Below are 14,432 nucleotides of genomic sequence, written 5' to 3'. Positions count from 1 at the left end.
CCAACCCTGATATTCTATGATTCTATGATTCTTGTCTCATACACTCCTACAACAAAGAGAAAATATGGAAAGCAGTAGACAGCATAATGGTCTTACCCAGTCTAGTGTCAAACCTCCTGAAGACCAGTGGAAATATCTAGAAAGAGGTCCAGACTCCACAAAAAGGGACTGTCATTTTAGTGAGCTCTCAGACACTATTTTGATTTGTTGGTTGAGGGTCATGAATCACCCCTTATACTGGATCTTGCGCTGCATGCACCAAACCACCCTCCATCCACCCTATGGAGTCTTCCTCTCCCATTTCCTACCTTCCTGGGAGCTACTCACTTCCAAGATCCATCAGTCTGAAGTGATTTCAGTGGGCTATTCATCTAATTCAGTCTTATCCCCCTTCTCCCTTGTTCCCCCCCACTTTCCCTATTCAGGGAACTTTCTCACAAGGGTCTCCTAAGGCTGGAGGTATAATTTCTCCAATTTTGGGAGTGATTGAACCTGTTCCCGCTGCTTCATCGGGAAAGTGTGTTACTCCAGACATTTCTGATCCCTAAGAAAAAAGGGGATGAAGACCAATCCTGGATCTCAGGACTCTGAACATTATCTGTGATTTATCTGTGATTCAGGATGGTAATCCTAGTAGTGATGATTCATCTGTAGAACCAGGGGACCAGTTCATCACCCTTGACCTCCAGGATGCATATTTTCATATAGCTATGCACCAGTCTCACAGGTGCTTCCTATGGTTCATTGTTGGCAAGGACCATTACCAATACTGTGTTTTCCCCTTTGGTTGTTTGACTGCCCTGGAAGTCTTCACAAATATCTTCTATGTCATCATGGCCCATCTTCGTCAGATGGGAATAATTGCTTTTCCTTGTGTGGACAACTGGCTCTTCAGGTGTCATTATTTCCTCCAGGTATCATCAGCAACCAACAGGACCCTAATCCTCTTAGGTTTTGTGGACCCTTTCAATACAGAAAAGTCTGCTGTGACACCTGTACAATTTATAGACTTCATCTGAGCCACTCTAGACTGCAACTGCCAGATCATCTGGGCCGCAGTTAAGTTTGCCACTATGTCCAGCCTCATTTTAACATTACACCGGAGCTCTCAAACCAGAGCAAGTTGTTTGCCTTCAACTTTTGGGTCACATGACAGCCTGTTTGTTTGTAACACACCATGCAAGACTGCAGTCTTGATTCAGGACTGTTTAACAAATCGACTGTCCAAATATGTAGCAATACTTTACAGAAGAAGTCCTCTTCTTCATCATCATCATCATCATCATCATCTGGTGAAAGGTTTATGTGGGAGTTCCATTTTGTGTCTGCCCCCCACAAAGATCACCACCACAGTTGTCTCCCTAGTGGGTTGGGGTGCCTATCTCCAGGACTTTACAGTTCAAGGCAAACAGACTCCCCAGGAATTGTCACTCCACATCAACTCTCTTGAACTTAGAGCAGTTCAGTATGCTTGTAGTCACTTCCTATCCATTAGAGTCATTTAGTCAGAGTAATGATGAACAGCAGAGAGCCCATGTATTATATAAATTGCCAAGGAACAAGATCTCAGTCGTTATGTGCAGAGTCAATAAAGCTATGGAATTTGTGCATATCCAACCACATAGCCATCTCAATGTCTGCTGGGACTCCAAAACACCATAGACCTCCTGAGCAGGCATTTCTGTCAAGACCGTGAGTGGGAGTTGACCATTTTGGTCTTTCAGGAGATTTGTCTCATCTGGGATTCCCCAGGGAGAGATCCCTTTATGACACCATCCAACATGGAGTGCTGGTGTTTCTGCTTGAGGGAAGGGCATGGTTGCAACTCATGGAGAGATGCCCTCCTTTCCTCTTTCTGATCCTACAGACGTGTAGCTCAAGAGTTAACTGCATTTAAAGTTGTGGAGTTACAATGGTATAAAAGTGGTGTAAGTGACATCAGGCTCACTGTACGTAAGCTTTGAGTTTTGCACAATTTATTTCTTTATTAATTATTAGAACTGAATATTCTCAGTTGGGTATCTGAATGTAGCTCTACAAGTTCCTACAAACTTTCAGTGTTTTAATTTGCATTTCTCCTAACCTTTTATCCCTCAAAGCAGTCTTAGATTTATTTTTCTTACCTTTTTCTAATGGGGGATGGTGGGGAGAGCTAGATTTATTGTTCAAACTGTTATACAGTATTGGTACAAGATGCCTATAATCAGGACTCACCATGAAGAATTCTGTTTTCCACCAAATCCTTAAGAGGCCATCGCTAGATGCAGTCGACCTTGCCACCTACTACTTGTTGTAGTACTCCCTTTTTGAGGAAGCTAATATGAAAGATAGCGAATAGCTGTCCCAAAGGTGCACCTCTCCACTGGCCGTGACCTTAATCTTTCCTAATCAGATACCGGTCCAGGATATGGAACTGAAATGACGCTGATGGATGATCTTCACATTCTCACGGACGAGTAACAATCATCTACTCTCTTAGGGTATGTCTACACTACAAAATTAGGTCGATATTATAGACGTTGATTTTTAGAAATCGTTTTTATACAGTTGATTGCGTATATAAACACTAAGTGCATTAAGTTGGTGGCGTGCATCCTCACTACCGTGGCTAGCATTGACTTATGGAGCTGTGCACTGTGGGTAGCTATCCCACAGTTCCCGCAGTCTCTGCCGCCCATTGGAATTCTGGGTTAAGCTCCCAGTGCCTGATGGGGCAAAAACATTGTCACGGGTGGTTTTGGGTACATGTCGTCAGTCGCCCCTCCCTCCGTGAAAGCAGTGGCAGACAATCATTTTGCCCCTCTTTCCCGCGCAGACGCCATACTACGGCAAGCGTGCAGCCCCCTCAGCTCACCGACATCGCCACTGTTGTGTCCTGGGTGCTAGGATGGCTAACCATTGTCATACACTGCTTCTGCTGCAACTCTGCTCTGCTGCTATTGTCTCAATAGCGAATTTCTCCATGTTGTCTGTCATGGGCTCCTGGGTACGTGTGTTCTTCCTCGGGAAATGTGCGATGTGCTAACCGTCTTCCTCCACCGCTTTCGCTGCAACTCTGCTCTCCTGAATCCACCTTGCAGGTCCTCTCGTCGTTCTCTAGAAATATCTATTCTCATGGCATCCGTCGTCAGCCACCGCTTCCGCTGCAACTCTGCTCTCCTTCAGATGCCATACCATGGCAAGCATGGAGCCCGCTCAGATCATCGTGGCAGTTATGAGCATTGTAAACATCTCGCACATTATCGTGCAGTATTTGCAGGTTCTGGTTCTGCACAAGCAGGCGAGGAGGCGACGGCAGCACAGTGATGAGAGTGATGAGGACATGGACACAGACTTCTCTCAAAGCACGAGCCCCAGCTGTTTGGACATCCTGGTGGCAATGAGGCAGGCTCATGCCGTGGAATGCCGAAACTGGGCCCGGGAAACAAGCATAGACTGGTGGGACCGCATAGTGTTGCAGGTCTGGGATGATTCCCAGTGGCTGCGAAACTTACGCATGTGTAAGGGCACTTTCATGGAACTTTGTGACTTGCTTTCCCCTGCCCTGAAGCGCAAGAATACCAAGATGAGAACAGCCCTCACAGTTGAGAAGCGAGTGGCAATAGCCCTGTGGAAGCTTGCAACGCCAGACAGCTACCTGTCAGTCGGGAATCAATTTGGAGTGGGCAAATCTACTGTGGGGGCTGCTGTGATCCAAGTAGCTAACACGATCACTGAGCTGCTGATATCAAGGGTAGTGACTCTTGGAAATGTGCAGGTCATCGTGGATGGCTTTGCTGCAATGGGATTCCCTAACTGTGGTGGGGCAATATACAGAACTCATATCCCTATCTTGGGACCGGACCACCTTGGCAGCCAGTACATAAACCGCAATGGGTACTTTTCAATGGTGCTGCAAGCACTGGTGGGTCACAAGGGATGTTTCACTGACATCAATGTGGGATGGCCGGAAAACTTACATGATGCTCGCATCTTCAGGAACTATGGTCTGTTTGAACAGCTGCAAGAAGGGGCTTACTTCCCAGACCAGAAAATAACTGTTGAGGATGTTAAAATGCCTATTGTTATCCTTGGAGACCCAGCCTACCCCTTAATGCCATGACCCATGAAGCTATACACAGGCAGCCTGGACAATAGTAAGGAGCTTTCGGTACAAGGTCACATTTTGCTTCTTATATTGAGGGGTTGTCGGTTTTATGTGAGAGATCACACACGCAGGGCTGGGCAACAGAATTCGGCTTGGAAACACAAACCCAACTAACCCCTCCCCCCCACCGAATTCTCTGGGATGATCATTCTCCTGAAGATAACAGAGAGGTAAAGAAAGGATCTTGCTTGAATGCAGAAGACACCAGGACCATACGCTGCCATGCTTTGTTATGCAAGGATTCCAGACTATGTGCTCCTGGCCTGGTGTGGTAAAGTGTTCTACTGTGGAGGATGGAATAAGGCTGCCCTCCCCAGAAACCTTTTGCAAAGGCTTTGGGAGTGCCTCCAGGAGACCTTCATGGAGATGTCCCTGGAGGATTTCCGCTCCATCCCCAGACACGTTAAGAGACTTTTCTAGTAGCTGTACTGGCCGCAAATGCATCCCAAATCTTCAGGGAAAATTAATCATTAAACACGCTTTTAAACCATGTATTATATTTACAAAGGTACATTCACCAGAGGTGCCTTCTGCAGCTTCGTGGTCTGGGAGCCCGCCTTGGGAGAGTTGGGAGGATATTGGTTCTAGGCTGATAAACAGTTCCTGGCTGTCGGGGAGAACGGTTTCTCCGCTTGCCTGCTGTGCGCTATCCTCCTCCTCCTCATCCCCAAAATCCTCATCCCTGTTGCATGAGACTCCCCCCTTGCAGGTGTCCACGGACAGGCGTGGGGTAGTGGTAGGGCTCCCCCTCCCCCAGAATTGTATGCAGCTCATCATAGAAGCGACATGTCTGGGGCTCTGACCTGGAGCAGCCGTTTGCCTCTTTGGTTTTTTGGTAGGCTTGCCTGAGCTCCTTAATTTTCACGTGGCGCTGCTGCGGGTTCCTGTTGTAGCCTCTGTCCATCATGCCTTTGGAGATTTTTGCAAATATTTTGGCACTTAGTCTTTTGGAACGGAGTTCTGTTAGCACAGATTCATCTCCCTATACAGTGATCAGATCCAGTACCTCCCATTCAGTCCATGCTGGAGCTCTTCTGCAATCCTGGGACTTCATGGTCAGCTGTGCTGATGAGCTCGCCACACTGGCCAAACAGGAAATGAAATTCAAAAGTTCCCGGGGCTTTTCCTGTATACCTAGCTAGTGCATCTGAGTTGAAAGTGCTGTCCAGAGCGGTCACAATGGAGTATTCTGGGATAGCTCCCGGAGGCCAATACCGTCGAATTGTGTCCACAGTACTTCAGATTGCTCAGAGCTCAAATATGAAACTGCAGAAAAACCCGAGTATCTCTGGAGTAAGTTTAGAAGTGTGAGCAACAAGGGTGATGTCGTGGTGGGAGTCTGCTATAGACCACCGGACCAGGGGGATGAAGTGGACGAGGCTTTCTTCCAGTAACTCTCGGAAGTTACTAGATCGCAGGCCCTGGTTCTCATGGGAGACTTCAGTCACCCTGATATCTGCTGGGAGAGCAATACAGCGGTGCACAGACAATCCAAGAAGTTTTTGGAAAGCGTAGGGGACAATTTCCTGGTGCAAGTGCTGGAGGAACCAACTAGGGGCAGAGCTCTTCTTGACCTGCTGTTCACAAACCGGGAAGAATTAGTAGGGGAAGTAAAAGTGGATGGGAACCTGGGAGGCAGTGACCATGAGATGGTCGAGTTCAGGATCCTGACACAGGGAAGAAAGGAGAGCAGCAGAATATGGATCCTGGACTTCAGAAAAGCAGACTTTGACTCCCTCAGGGAACTGATGGGCAGGATCCCCTGGGAGAATAACATGAGGGGGAAAGGAGTCCAGGAGAGCTGGGTGTATTTTAAAGAATCTTTATTGAGGTTACAGGGACAAACCATCCCGATGTGTAGAAAGAATAGTAAATATGGCAGGTGACCAACTTGGCTTAACAGTGAAATCCTTGCTGATCTTGAACACAAAAAAGAAGTGGAAGATTGGACAAATGACCAGGGAAGAGTATAAAAATATTGCTCGGGGATGCAGGAGTGAAATCAGGAAGGCCAAATCACACCTGGAGTTGCAGCTAGCAAGAGATGTTAAGAGTAACAAGAAGGGTTTCTTCAGGTATGTTAGCAACAAGAAGAAAGTCAAGGAAAGTGTGGGCCCCTTACTGAATGAGGGAGGCAACCTAGTGACAAAGGATGTGGAAAAAGCTAATGTACTCAGTGCTTTTTTTTGCCTCTGTCTTCACGAACAAGGTCAGCTCCCAGACTACTGCACTGGGCAGCACAGCATGGGGAGGAGATGACCAGCCCTCTGTGGAGAAAGAAGTGGTTCAGGACTATTTAGAAAATCTGGATGAGCACAAGTCCATGGGGCCGGATGCGCTGCATCCGAGAGTGCTGAAGGAATTGGCAGATGTGATTGCAGAGCCATTGGCCATTGTCTTTGAAAACTCATGGCGATCCGGGGAAGTCCCGGACGACTGGAAAAAGGCTAATGTAGCGCCCATCCTTTAAAAAGGGAAGGAGGAGGATCCTGGGAACTACAGGCCAGTCAGCCTCACCTCAGTCCCTGGAAAAATCATGGAGCAGGTCCTCAAGGAATCAATTCTGAAGCACTTAGAGGAGAGGAAAATGATCAGGAACAGTCAGCATGAATTCACCAACGGCAAGTCATGCCTGACTAATCTAATTGCCTTCTATGACGAGATAACTGGCTATGTGGATGAGGGGAAGGCAGTGGACGTGTTGTTCCTTGACTTTAGCAAAGCTTTTGACACTGTCTCCCATAGTATTCTTGCAAGCAAGTTAAAGAAGTATGGGCTGGATGAATGGACTATAAAGTAGATAGAAAGTTGGTTAGATTGTCAGGCTCAACGGGTAGTGATCAATGGCTCCATATCTAGTTGGCAGCCGGTATCAAGTGGAGTGCCCCAAGGGTCAGTCCTGGGGCCGGTTTTGTTCAATATCTTCATAAATGATCTGGAGGATGGTGTGGATTGCACCCTCAGCAAGTTTGCAGATGACACTAAACTGGGAGGAGAGGTAGATACGCTGGAGTGTAGAGATAGGATACAGAGGGCCCTAGACAAATTAGAGGATTGGGCCAAAAGAAATCTGATGAGGTTCAACAAGGACAAGTGCAGAGTTCTGCACTTAGGACGGAAGAATCCCATACACCGCTATAGACTAGGGACCGAATGGCTTGGCAGCAGTTCTGCGGAAAAGGACCTACGGGTTACAGTGGATGAGAAGCTGGATATGAGTCAGCAGTGTGCCCTTGTTGCCAAGAAGGCCAATGGCATTTTGGGATGTATAAGTAGGGGCATAGCAAGCAGATCGAGGGACGTGATCGTTCCCCTCTATTCAACATTGGTGAGGCCTCATCTGGAGTACCGTGTCCAGTTTTGGGCCCCATACTACAAGAAGGATGTGGAAAAATTGGAAAATGTCCAGCGGAGGGCAACAAAAATGATTAGGGGACTGGAACACATGACTTATGAGGAGAGGCTGAGGGAACTGGGATTGTTTAGTCTGCGGAAGAGAAGAATGAAGGGGAATTTGATAGCTGCTTTCAACTACCTGAAAGGGGGTTCCAAAGAGGATTGTTCTAGACTGTTCTCAGTGGTAGCAGATGACAGAACAAGGAGTAATGGTCTCAAGTTGCAGTGGGGGAGGTTTAGGTTGGATATTAGGAAAAACTTTTTCACTAGGAGGGTGGTGAAACACTGGAATGCGTTACCTAGGGAGGTGTTAGGGGGCTTATTCCTTCACCCACTTACTTACTTCCCTGGTCCTTCTCGCATGAACAGAGAGCAACAATACCCGAAGTCCAAAGGTGCAAACAATTCGATGTTTATTGGGTGAACTTCCAGCAAGCATGATTCCAGTTTCCTTCCTTAGTATCCTCCTTCCCAGCTCTGACACCACAGAGCCTTACACCTGTGTCCCCTTAGCCAAACATGATTCCAACTTCCTTACTCCCATTCCCTATTCCCATTTCCCCCTTTAGCAAAACATGATTCTAATTTTCTTACCCCCATTCCCTGTTCCCATCTCCCCCACCCACACACCCACCCACTTCCTCATTGACTACAGATTATATAGTAAAACTTGAGTTCTGCTTAGCTATACCTTAACCAATCATTTTCCTGAAATTTAACTAACCAATCCTAACATATTGTAACATGATTATGTAACCAATTATATCCCCCCACCTTAATTAGTTTATACCCAGCAAAATTAATTATACAGCAGACAGGAACAATCACAGAACCAGACAGAGATTATACAGACAAACAATAGCAAAGTGGGAACTATAATGACAAGACAATACAGAAGTGAGGATTTCACATCCCAGCTATTGACAAGTGAGTTCTTGCCAGACAGGATGCTATGAAACTAAGTTTCCTTTTACATTTTCTAGGCACTTCCCTTTCTCTGGAGGAGATAGGAATACAATCCTGTCCTGATAGTGCCTAACAGCCCAATAGCACCTTATTTCAATATGACTAGTTTGGAATGTGAGGATGTGACTGTTCGCTTCCTAGCTTATGGCTGCCTCTGCTGCTTAGCCAAAGGCCTTAGCCTAAGAAAAGGGCTTCAGACTGTCACAGTAAGAGAAGGCCCTTACACCAGCAGACAGTGATTTTGATTCTTCTTTTATACCTCTAGAACTAGCCAAGTGATAAGAATACACCTAAATTCTTAAAGTGCAGGCCTTTGCAGACAGGCCTGAATATCTTTATCCTAACAGGAGGTGTTGTGTTAAGGTTCTTTTCCCACTCTGAACTCTAGGGTACAGATGTGGGGACCTGCATGAAAACCTCCTAAGCTTACTTTTACCAACTTAGGTTAAAACTTCCCCAAGGTACAAATTAATTTTACCCTTTTCCCTTGGATTTCCACTGCCACCACCAAACTTTATCTGGGTTTACTGGGAAACGTAGTTTGGACACGTCTTTCCCCCCAAAATCCTCCCAATCTTTGCACCCCACTTCCTGGGGGAGGTTTGGTAAAAATCCTCACCAATTTGCATAGGTGACCACAGACCCAAACCCTTGGATCTTAGAACAATGAAAAAGCATTCAGTTTTCTTACAAGAAGACTTTTAATAGAAGTAAAGGAATCACCTCTGTAAAATCAGGATGGTAGATACCTTACAGGGTAATTAGATTCAAAACATAGAGAATCCCTCTAGGGAAAACCTTAAGTTACAAAAAAGACACACAGACAGGAATAGTCATTCTATTCAGCACAGCTCTTTTCTCAGCCATTTAAAGAAATTAAAATCTAACACATACCTAGCTAGATTACTTACTAAAAGTTCTAAGGCTCCATTCCTGGTCTATCCCTGGTAAAAGCAGCATACAGACAGACACAGACCCTTTGTTTTTCTCCCTCCTCCCAGCTTTTGAAAGTATCTTTTCTTCTCATTGGTCATTTTGGTCAGGTGCCGGTGAGGTTACCTTTAGCTTCTTACCCCTTTATAGGTGAGAGGATTTTTCCTTTGGCCAGGAGTGATTTTAAAGGGATTTACCCTTCCCTTTATATTTATGACATGGTGGAATCTCCTTCCTTAGATATTTTTAAGGTCAGGTTTGACAAAGTCCTGGCTGGGATGATTTAGTTGGGGATTGGCCCTGCTTTGAGCAGGGGGTTGGACTAGATGACCTCCTGAGGTCCCTTCCAACCCTGATATTCTATGATTCTATGAAATTCAACCTGGCAATGTCGATTTCAGAGCTAATCCCCTCAGTGGGGAGGAGTACAGAAATTGATTTTAAGAGCCCTTTAAGTCGACAAAAATGGCTTCGTCGTGTGGATGGGTACAGGGTTAAATTGATCTAACGTTGCTAAATTCGACCTAAACTCGTAGTGTAGACCAGGGCTTAGATCTCTTGTGTTTGATTCAGTTGATCATAGGGTGCTGCCATCTCATCTGAAAGATGGGGTAGAAGTCAAAGGAAACCGTCTTAGTAGCTTGAATCCTTCCTTTGGGGCTTCACTCAAAGGGTGGTGGTTGCTTTGCTTATCAGCATCCTTACATGTGGAGCGTACTGTAAGGCTCACTTCTCTCCCCTCTCCTAGTCAATATTTACATGCAGTCACTAGAAGAAATTGACACTCCACTTGCTTAGTTACCAACAAATGTGCAAATAACAGCTCTGTTTATCCTTCACCAAGGCCCTGATTTAGATAAGCATCCCTATGGGGGGAGGGTGTTTAAAACTCACTGAAGTAAATTGGGTTTAAGGATGAATTCTAGACTTATTTATGGACTTCCCCACTGATGCTGAACTCATATAACACCAGCATTTCAAGACAGTTCTTCAACTCAGCACCTGATACCCAATAAGTGTAAGTGCACAGAGGTAACTCTCAAAGAGTAACTGTCATAAGCATAAAGCTAAGGGTAGCCTAGAATTCCTCCTTACCTGTAAGTGGTTAAGAAGCTCAAATAACCTGGTTGACACCTGGCCAAAAGGACCAATGGGGAAAGAAGATACTTTCAAATCAGGGGTGGGGGAGGCTTTGTTTGTGCTCTATGTTGTGTGTTCTCTGGGGAAGCAGAGAAGCATCAGGTCAGAAAACTCCTTCTCCTAAAATCATCCTAAAATGAGTCTCAGTATTGCAAAAAGAGTAAGTAAATAAGGCAAGGCGCGTTAGATTATCTTTTGCTTTTAGGTTGTGAATTTTTCCTATGCTTAGAGGGAGGTTTATCCCTGTTTTTTTGTAACTTTAAAGTTTTGCCTAGAGGGGAATCCTCTGTGTTTTGAATCTGATTACCCTGTAAAATTACCTTCCATCCTGATTTTACAGAGATGCTTCTTTTACTTTTTCCCCCTGTTATAATAAAGTTCTGTTTTTTAAGAATCTGGTTTACCTATTTGATTGGTAGATTATCCTCAAGCCTCCCCAGGAAAGGGGGTGAAGGGTCTTGGGGGGATATTTTAGGGAAACAGGAACTCCAAGTGGTCCTTTTCCTGAAACTTTGTCTAACTCACTTGGTGGTGGAAGCAGTACCCATCCAAGGACAAGGAAGGATTTGTGCCTTGGGTAAGTTTTTAACTTAAGCTGGTAGGAATAAGCTTAGGGGGTCTTTCATGTGGGTCCCCACATCTGTACCCTAGAGTTCAGAGTGGGGAGGGAACCCTGACAGCAACAATTATTGATGTCACCTCTTTCTTAGCAGAGGTTCTCACTGAGATGATGCTTAGGTCCCTCTTCTGAGTTGTTACAGTTAATTTATAACTCTGTATGAGTAGCTGAAATTGTTCCTTTCACTGTTCATTACTTTGCATGTATCACTATTGAAGTCGGTCTGCACTCATGTTGCCCTTTCATCTAATTTGGTTAAATCCTTTCGAAGTTCCTCACAGTCTTTTGTGGATTTGACTAACCTACATAACTTTATCATCTGCAGTTTTTGTTGTGCCACTGCTTGCCACCCTTTTCCAGATCATTAGTAAATGTATTAAACAACACCAGACCTTGTGCACAGCCTTTTGTTGAGGGACTTTGTCAAAGACTTTTTGAAGAGCTAAATAGAGTATGTCAATACAGTTCTACTCTGTTAAGAATTTTATAGATTAGTGGCACAATTTCCCTTTGCAGAAACTGTGCTGGTTAGACCTTATCATATCATATCAGGCTCTTCCAGGTGTTTTATTCTATTTTTTATTATTGAGAGTGCATCATTCCTCTAGTGGTCTTACAACACTGCCTCCCCCCTCCCCACCCCTCCCCCCCTCTTTGAACATTGAGTCAAGCTTAAGCTGTTGGTCCTTCAGTATTCTGGGATAGAATACCTAAAAGGTGTCCTTCAAGGACTCTGAGCTTCAGGAAGCTCTACCCTTACATGAAACCTTCAGAATACAGGAAACTCTGTACTTTTACTGTTTGAATAAACTGTAATGCCCAATGTCCCTATAGTGTGACTGTGTAATCTAGTAACATTTCTAAAGGACCTATCACAGTAATGTCTAACTACTCTTTCCGGGTGCAGCTAGCAGAGATTGTTAATCATTATGAATTGTGTTGTGATGTTGGCTAGAAAGTGAAATGAGACCATCATACTCCCTTTTAACTGTAATCTAATCAGGATTTTGACTGAAGATCTCATAATTAAAAAGTTTATTGTGCACTGATCCCCTGTGAAATGTTGCCTCACAATCACACAGGCACTGTGAAGTAGGATATTTGACATTACAGAAAAGATTGATTTTTCCGAAATCCTCTTCCAGTAAATATGATGATGTCAAGCCTTTAAAACCTTATCACCACGTGGTTCATGAGGTATAAGATGGGTCAGACAGACAGATCCTCTTTCAAGTGTTGAAGTATCAGTTCAGTAAAAACTAATAGCATTTCACACACAGACAGATCCTTATTATAGGATGAAACTTGATTGTCTTATCACTTTTTTTGTGTAGATAACATTGTGTCCTTGACTAAAGCCCTGTATCTGTGACTTGATTCAAATTGCAGATAAAGCTATTGCTATGTTTTAAAAAGAATATAAGGAAGCAATCCAGGAACAGTTACGTTGCCTGATGTCAAGACCTATTGGCTTTGTCTGACTTTGCATTAATCCTGCAACTGTTTCCTGTGCGTGCAGAAGGCAAACATAACAAAGCCAGGCTTGATTAGCCTTGGTTTTTATGATTGCTTTTTAATATTCACGAGAACAATTATGTCTTAGATTTATGTCTTATTTTGGACTGTAAAGAGGAACTTAAGAACCATTCAGATTGTTGTAATTTAAACAAAATGATAATTTTATGTGCTTCTCTGCCAAGAAGCATCTTTTGGATCAATTGTATACTGCGATGCTTGAAAAAAATATTCTGCATTAAACAGTATGGACACTTTTATATAAAAAAGAGCTTGGTTCAAAAATTCTTGTTTGCTGCTAACAGCATAACTTAGCAGTAATAAATACTGATTCGTTGTATCCCTACATATAACTGATTGCAACAGAAAATATAATTTTATATAACTATACTTATATAACTATACTTTATTTCAGAATTTTCTATTACTAGCTGAAGCTGTTCGTTATCTGTTTTTTCATATCTACTTAAGTTTATACTGAGATTAAATATGAGGAAAGAAAAACGGAACAGTTAATTTGCTACCTCTAAACCTCCTGTATATTTTACTCTTTTTGAGTAGCATAGAAAGCATGTGAATGGAGAGTCACAGTGCTAGAAACCGATGGTTAAATATATATTCCAGTCAACAAACAACAAAACATGCTGTGTTCATTTGTATGGGAATGCAGAGAGAGGAGGGATATATGTGTGGCGTTGTAGAAAAAACAAAAATCTTTGAAATGCAAAATTTTGGCTATCTGCAGTCAGCTCTGCTGGTAACATAGTATGTTGCCATGTAGGACTCCTTGGTTAATATCCAGCCTAATTCATTCTCTCACCTCAAACATGCAGGGTCTCAAAACATTCAGAAGTAGTACTCTTAGACACTGAGAAGGGCACATACTACATAATTTGTGAGCAGCCTCTAAGAGCCTGGAAGAAAGGAGCTTCGCAATCCTACACAAGCATAGCAGCTCTTTCAGCTGCTGATTTTCTATTTGCCTACTATTGCCATGCAGCTGCTATTATTAACCAGATTTTGTTTATTAGAGCAGTTAATAAAATGTCAGATTTACTCTGTAGCTAGTAAACTATGTATTGCAATAGTGGAAACTCCATAATGTCGCAAACATCTTGAAGTAATGACTATTTTTTATTTAATTTTTCTAGTTTTCTGTAGTACACAAAGCAGAAGAAATGGAAATAGTTCCTGTAATAGAATGGCTGCGTGAAAGACAACTTTATTATATGATATGTAATTTTAATGTGTTTTCCAATGTCCGGTAAGAGAGAGAATATATAAAAATAATATTAGAAAATATTATAATCTGATAACTTGACAATGCCTTTCAAAATGCCCACTAATACCATGCCTACAATAATTTGTCAGTTTCATAAATTGATATTCTTTCCAGAGTTATGCTATCTAAGGATGATCAACAAAGAGAAAAATATTTGAGAGTGATTTCTTTTTCTTTTCTCCTCTATTTTTTGTGTGGGGGAAGATTTTTGCTTCTTTATTTTAACCTTAGACTATCAGGTTTGCCAAGCCATATCTTTTTGGTTTTTGTCAGAAGACTTTGCATACTGTACACCTGATTTTGAGAAGTGGTTTTAATCCTTCTTTCATGGTAAAGAATGCATGAAATGACTACCAGTACTCAGTCCACATATAGAAAGCTGCTGAGCAGTCCTTTATGTATTAAAGATAAAGCAAAATCTTTGGTACTAAAAT

General features: G+C 43.4%; 1 protein-coding gene across 1 annotated transcript in view; it reads left to right on the top strand.

The window, feature by feature from the left end:
• The window catches only part of DNAH14 (dynein axonemal heavy chain 14), a 454,489-nt gene that overhangs the window by 16,049 nt on the left and 424,008 nt on the right, over window positions 1-14,432 (top strand). Inside the window, 1 exon segment of the mRNA XM_073336702.1 lies at window positions 13,868-13,980. Coding sequence (XP_073192803.1) covers window positions 13,868-13,980 — 113 coding nt within the window.

The sequence above is a fragment of the Lepidochelys kempii genome, chromosome 3 (genome assembly GCF_965140265.1).
Source record: "Lepidochelys kempii isolate rLepKem1 chromosome 3, rLepKem1.hap2, whole genome shotgun sequence".
In the NCBI taxonomy this organism is placed as follows: Eukaryota; Metazoa; Chordata; order Testudines; family Cheloniidae; genus Lepidochelys; species Lepidochelys kempii.
Note: the sequence above shows the minus strand (reverse complement) of the source record. Positions and strands in the feature narration are given on the sequence as shown.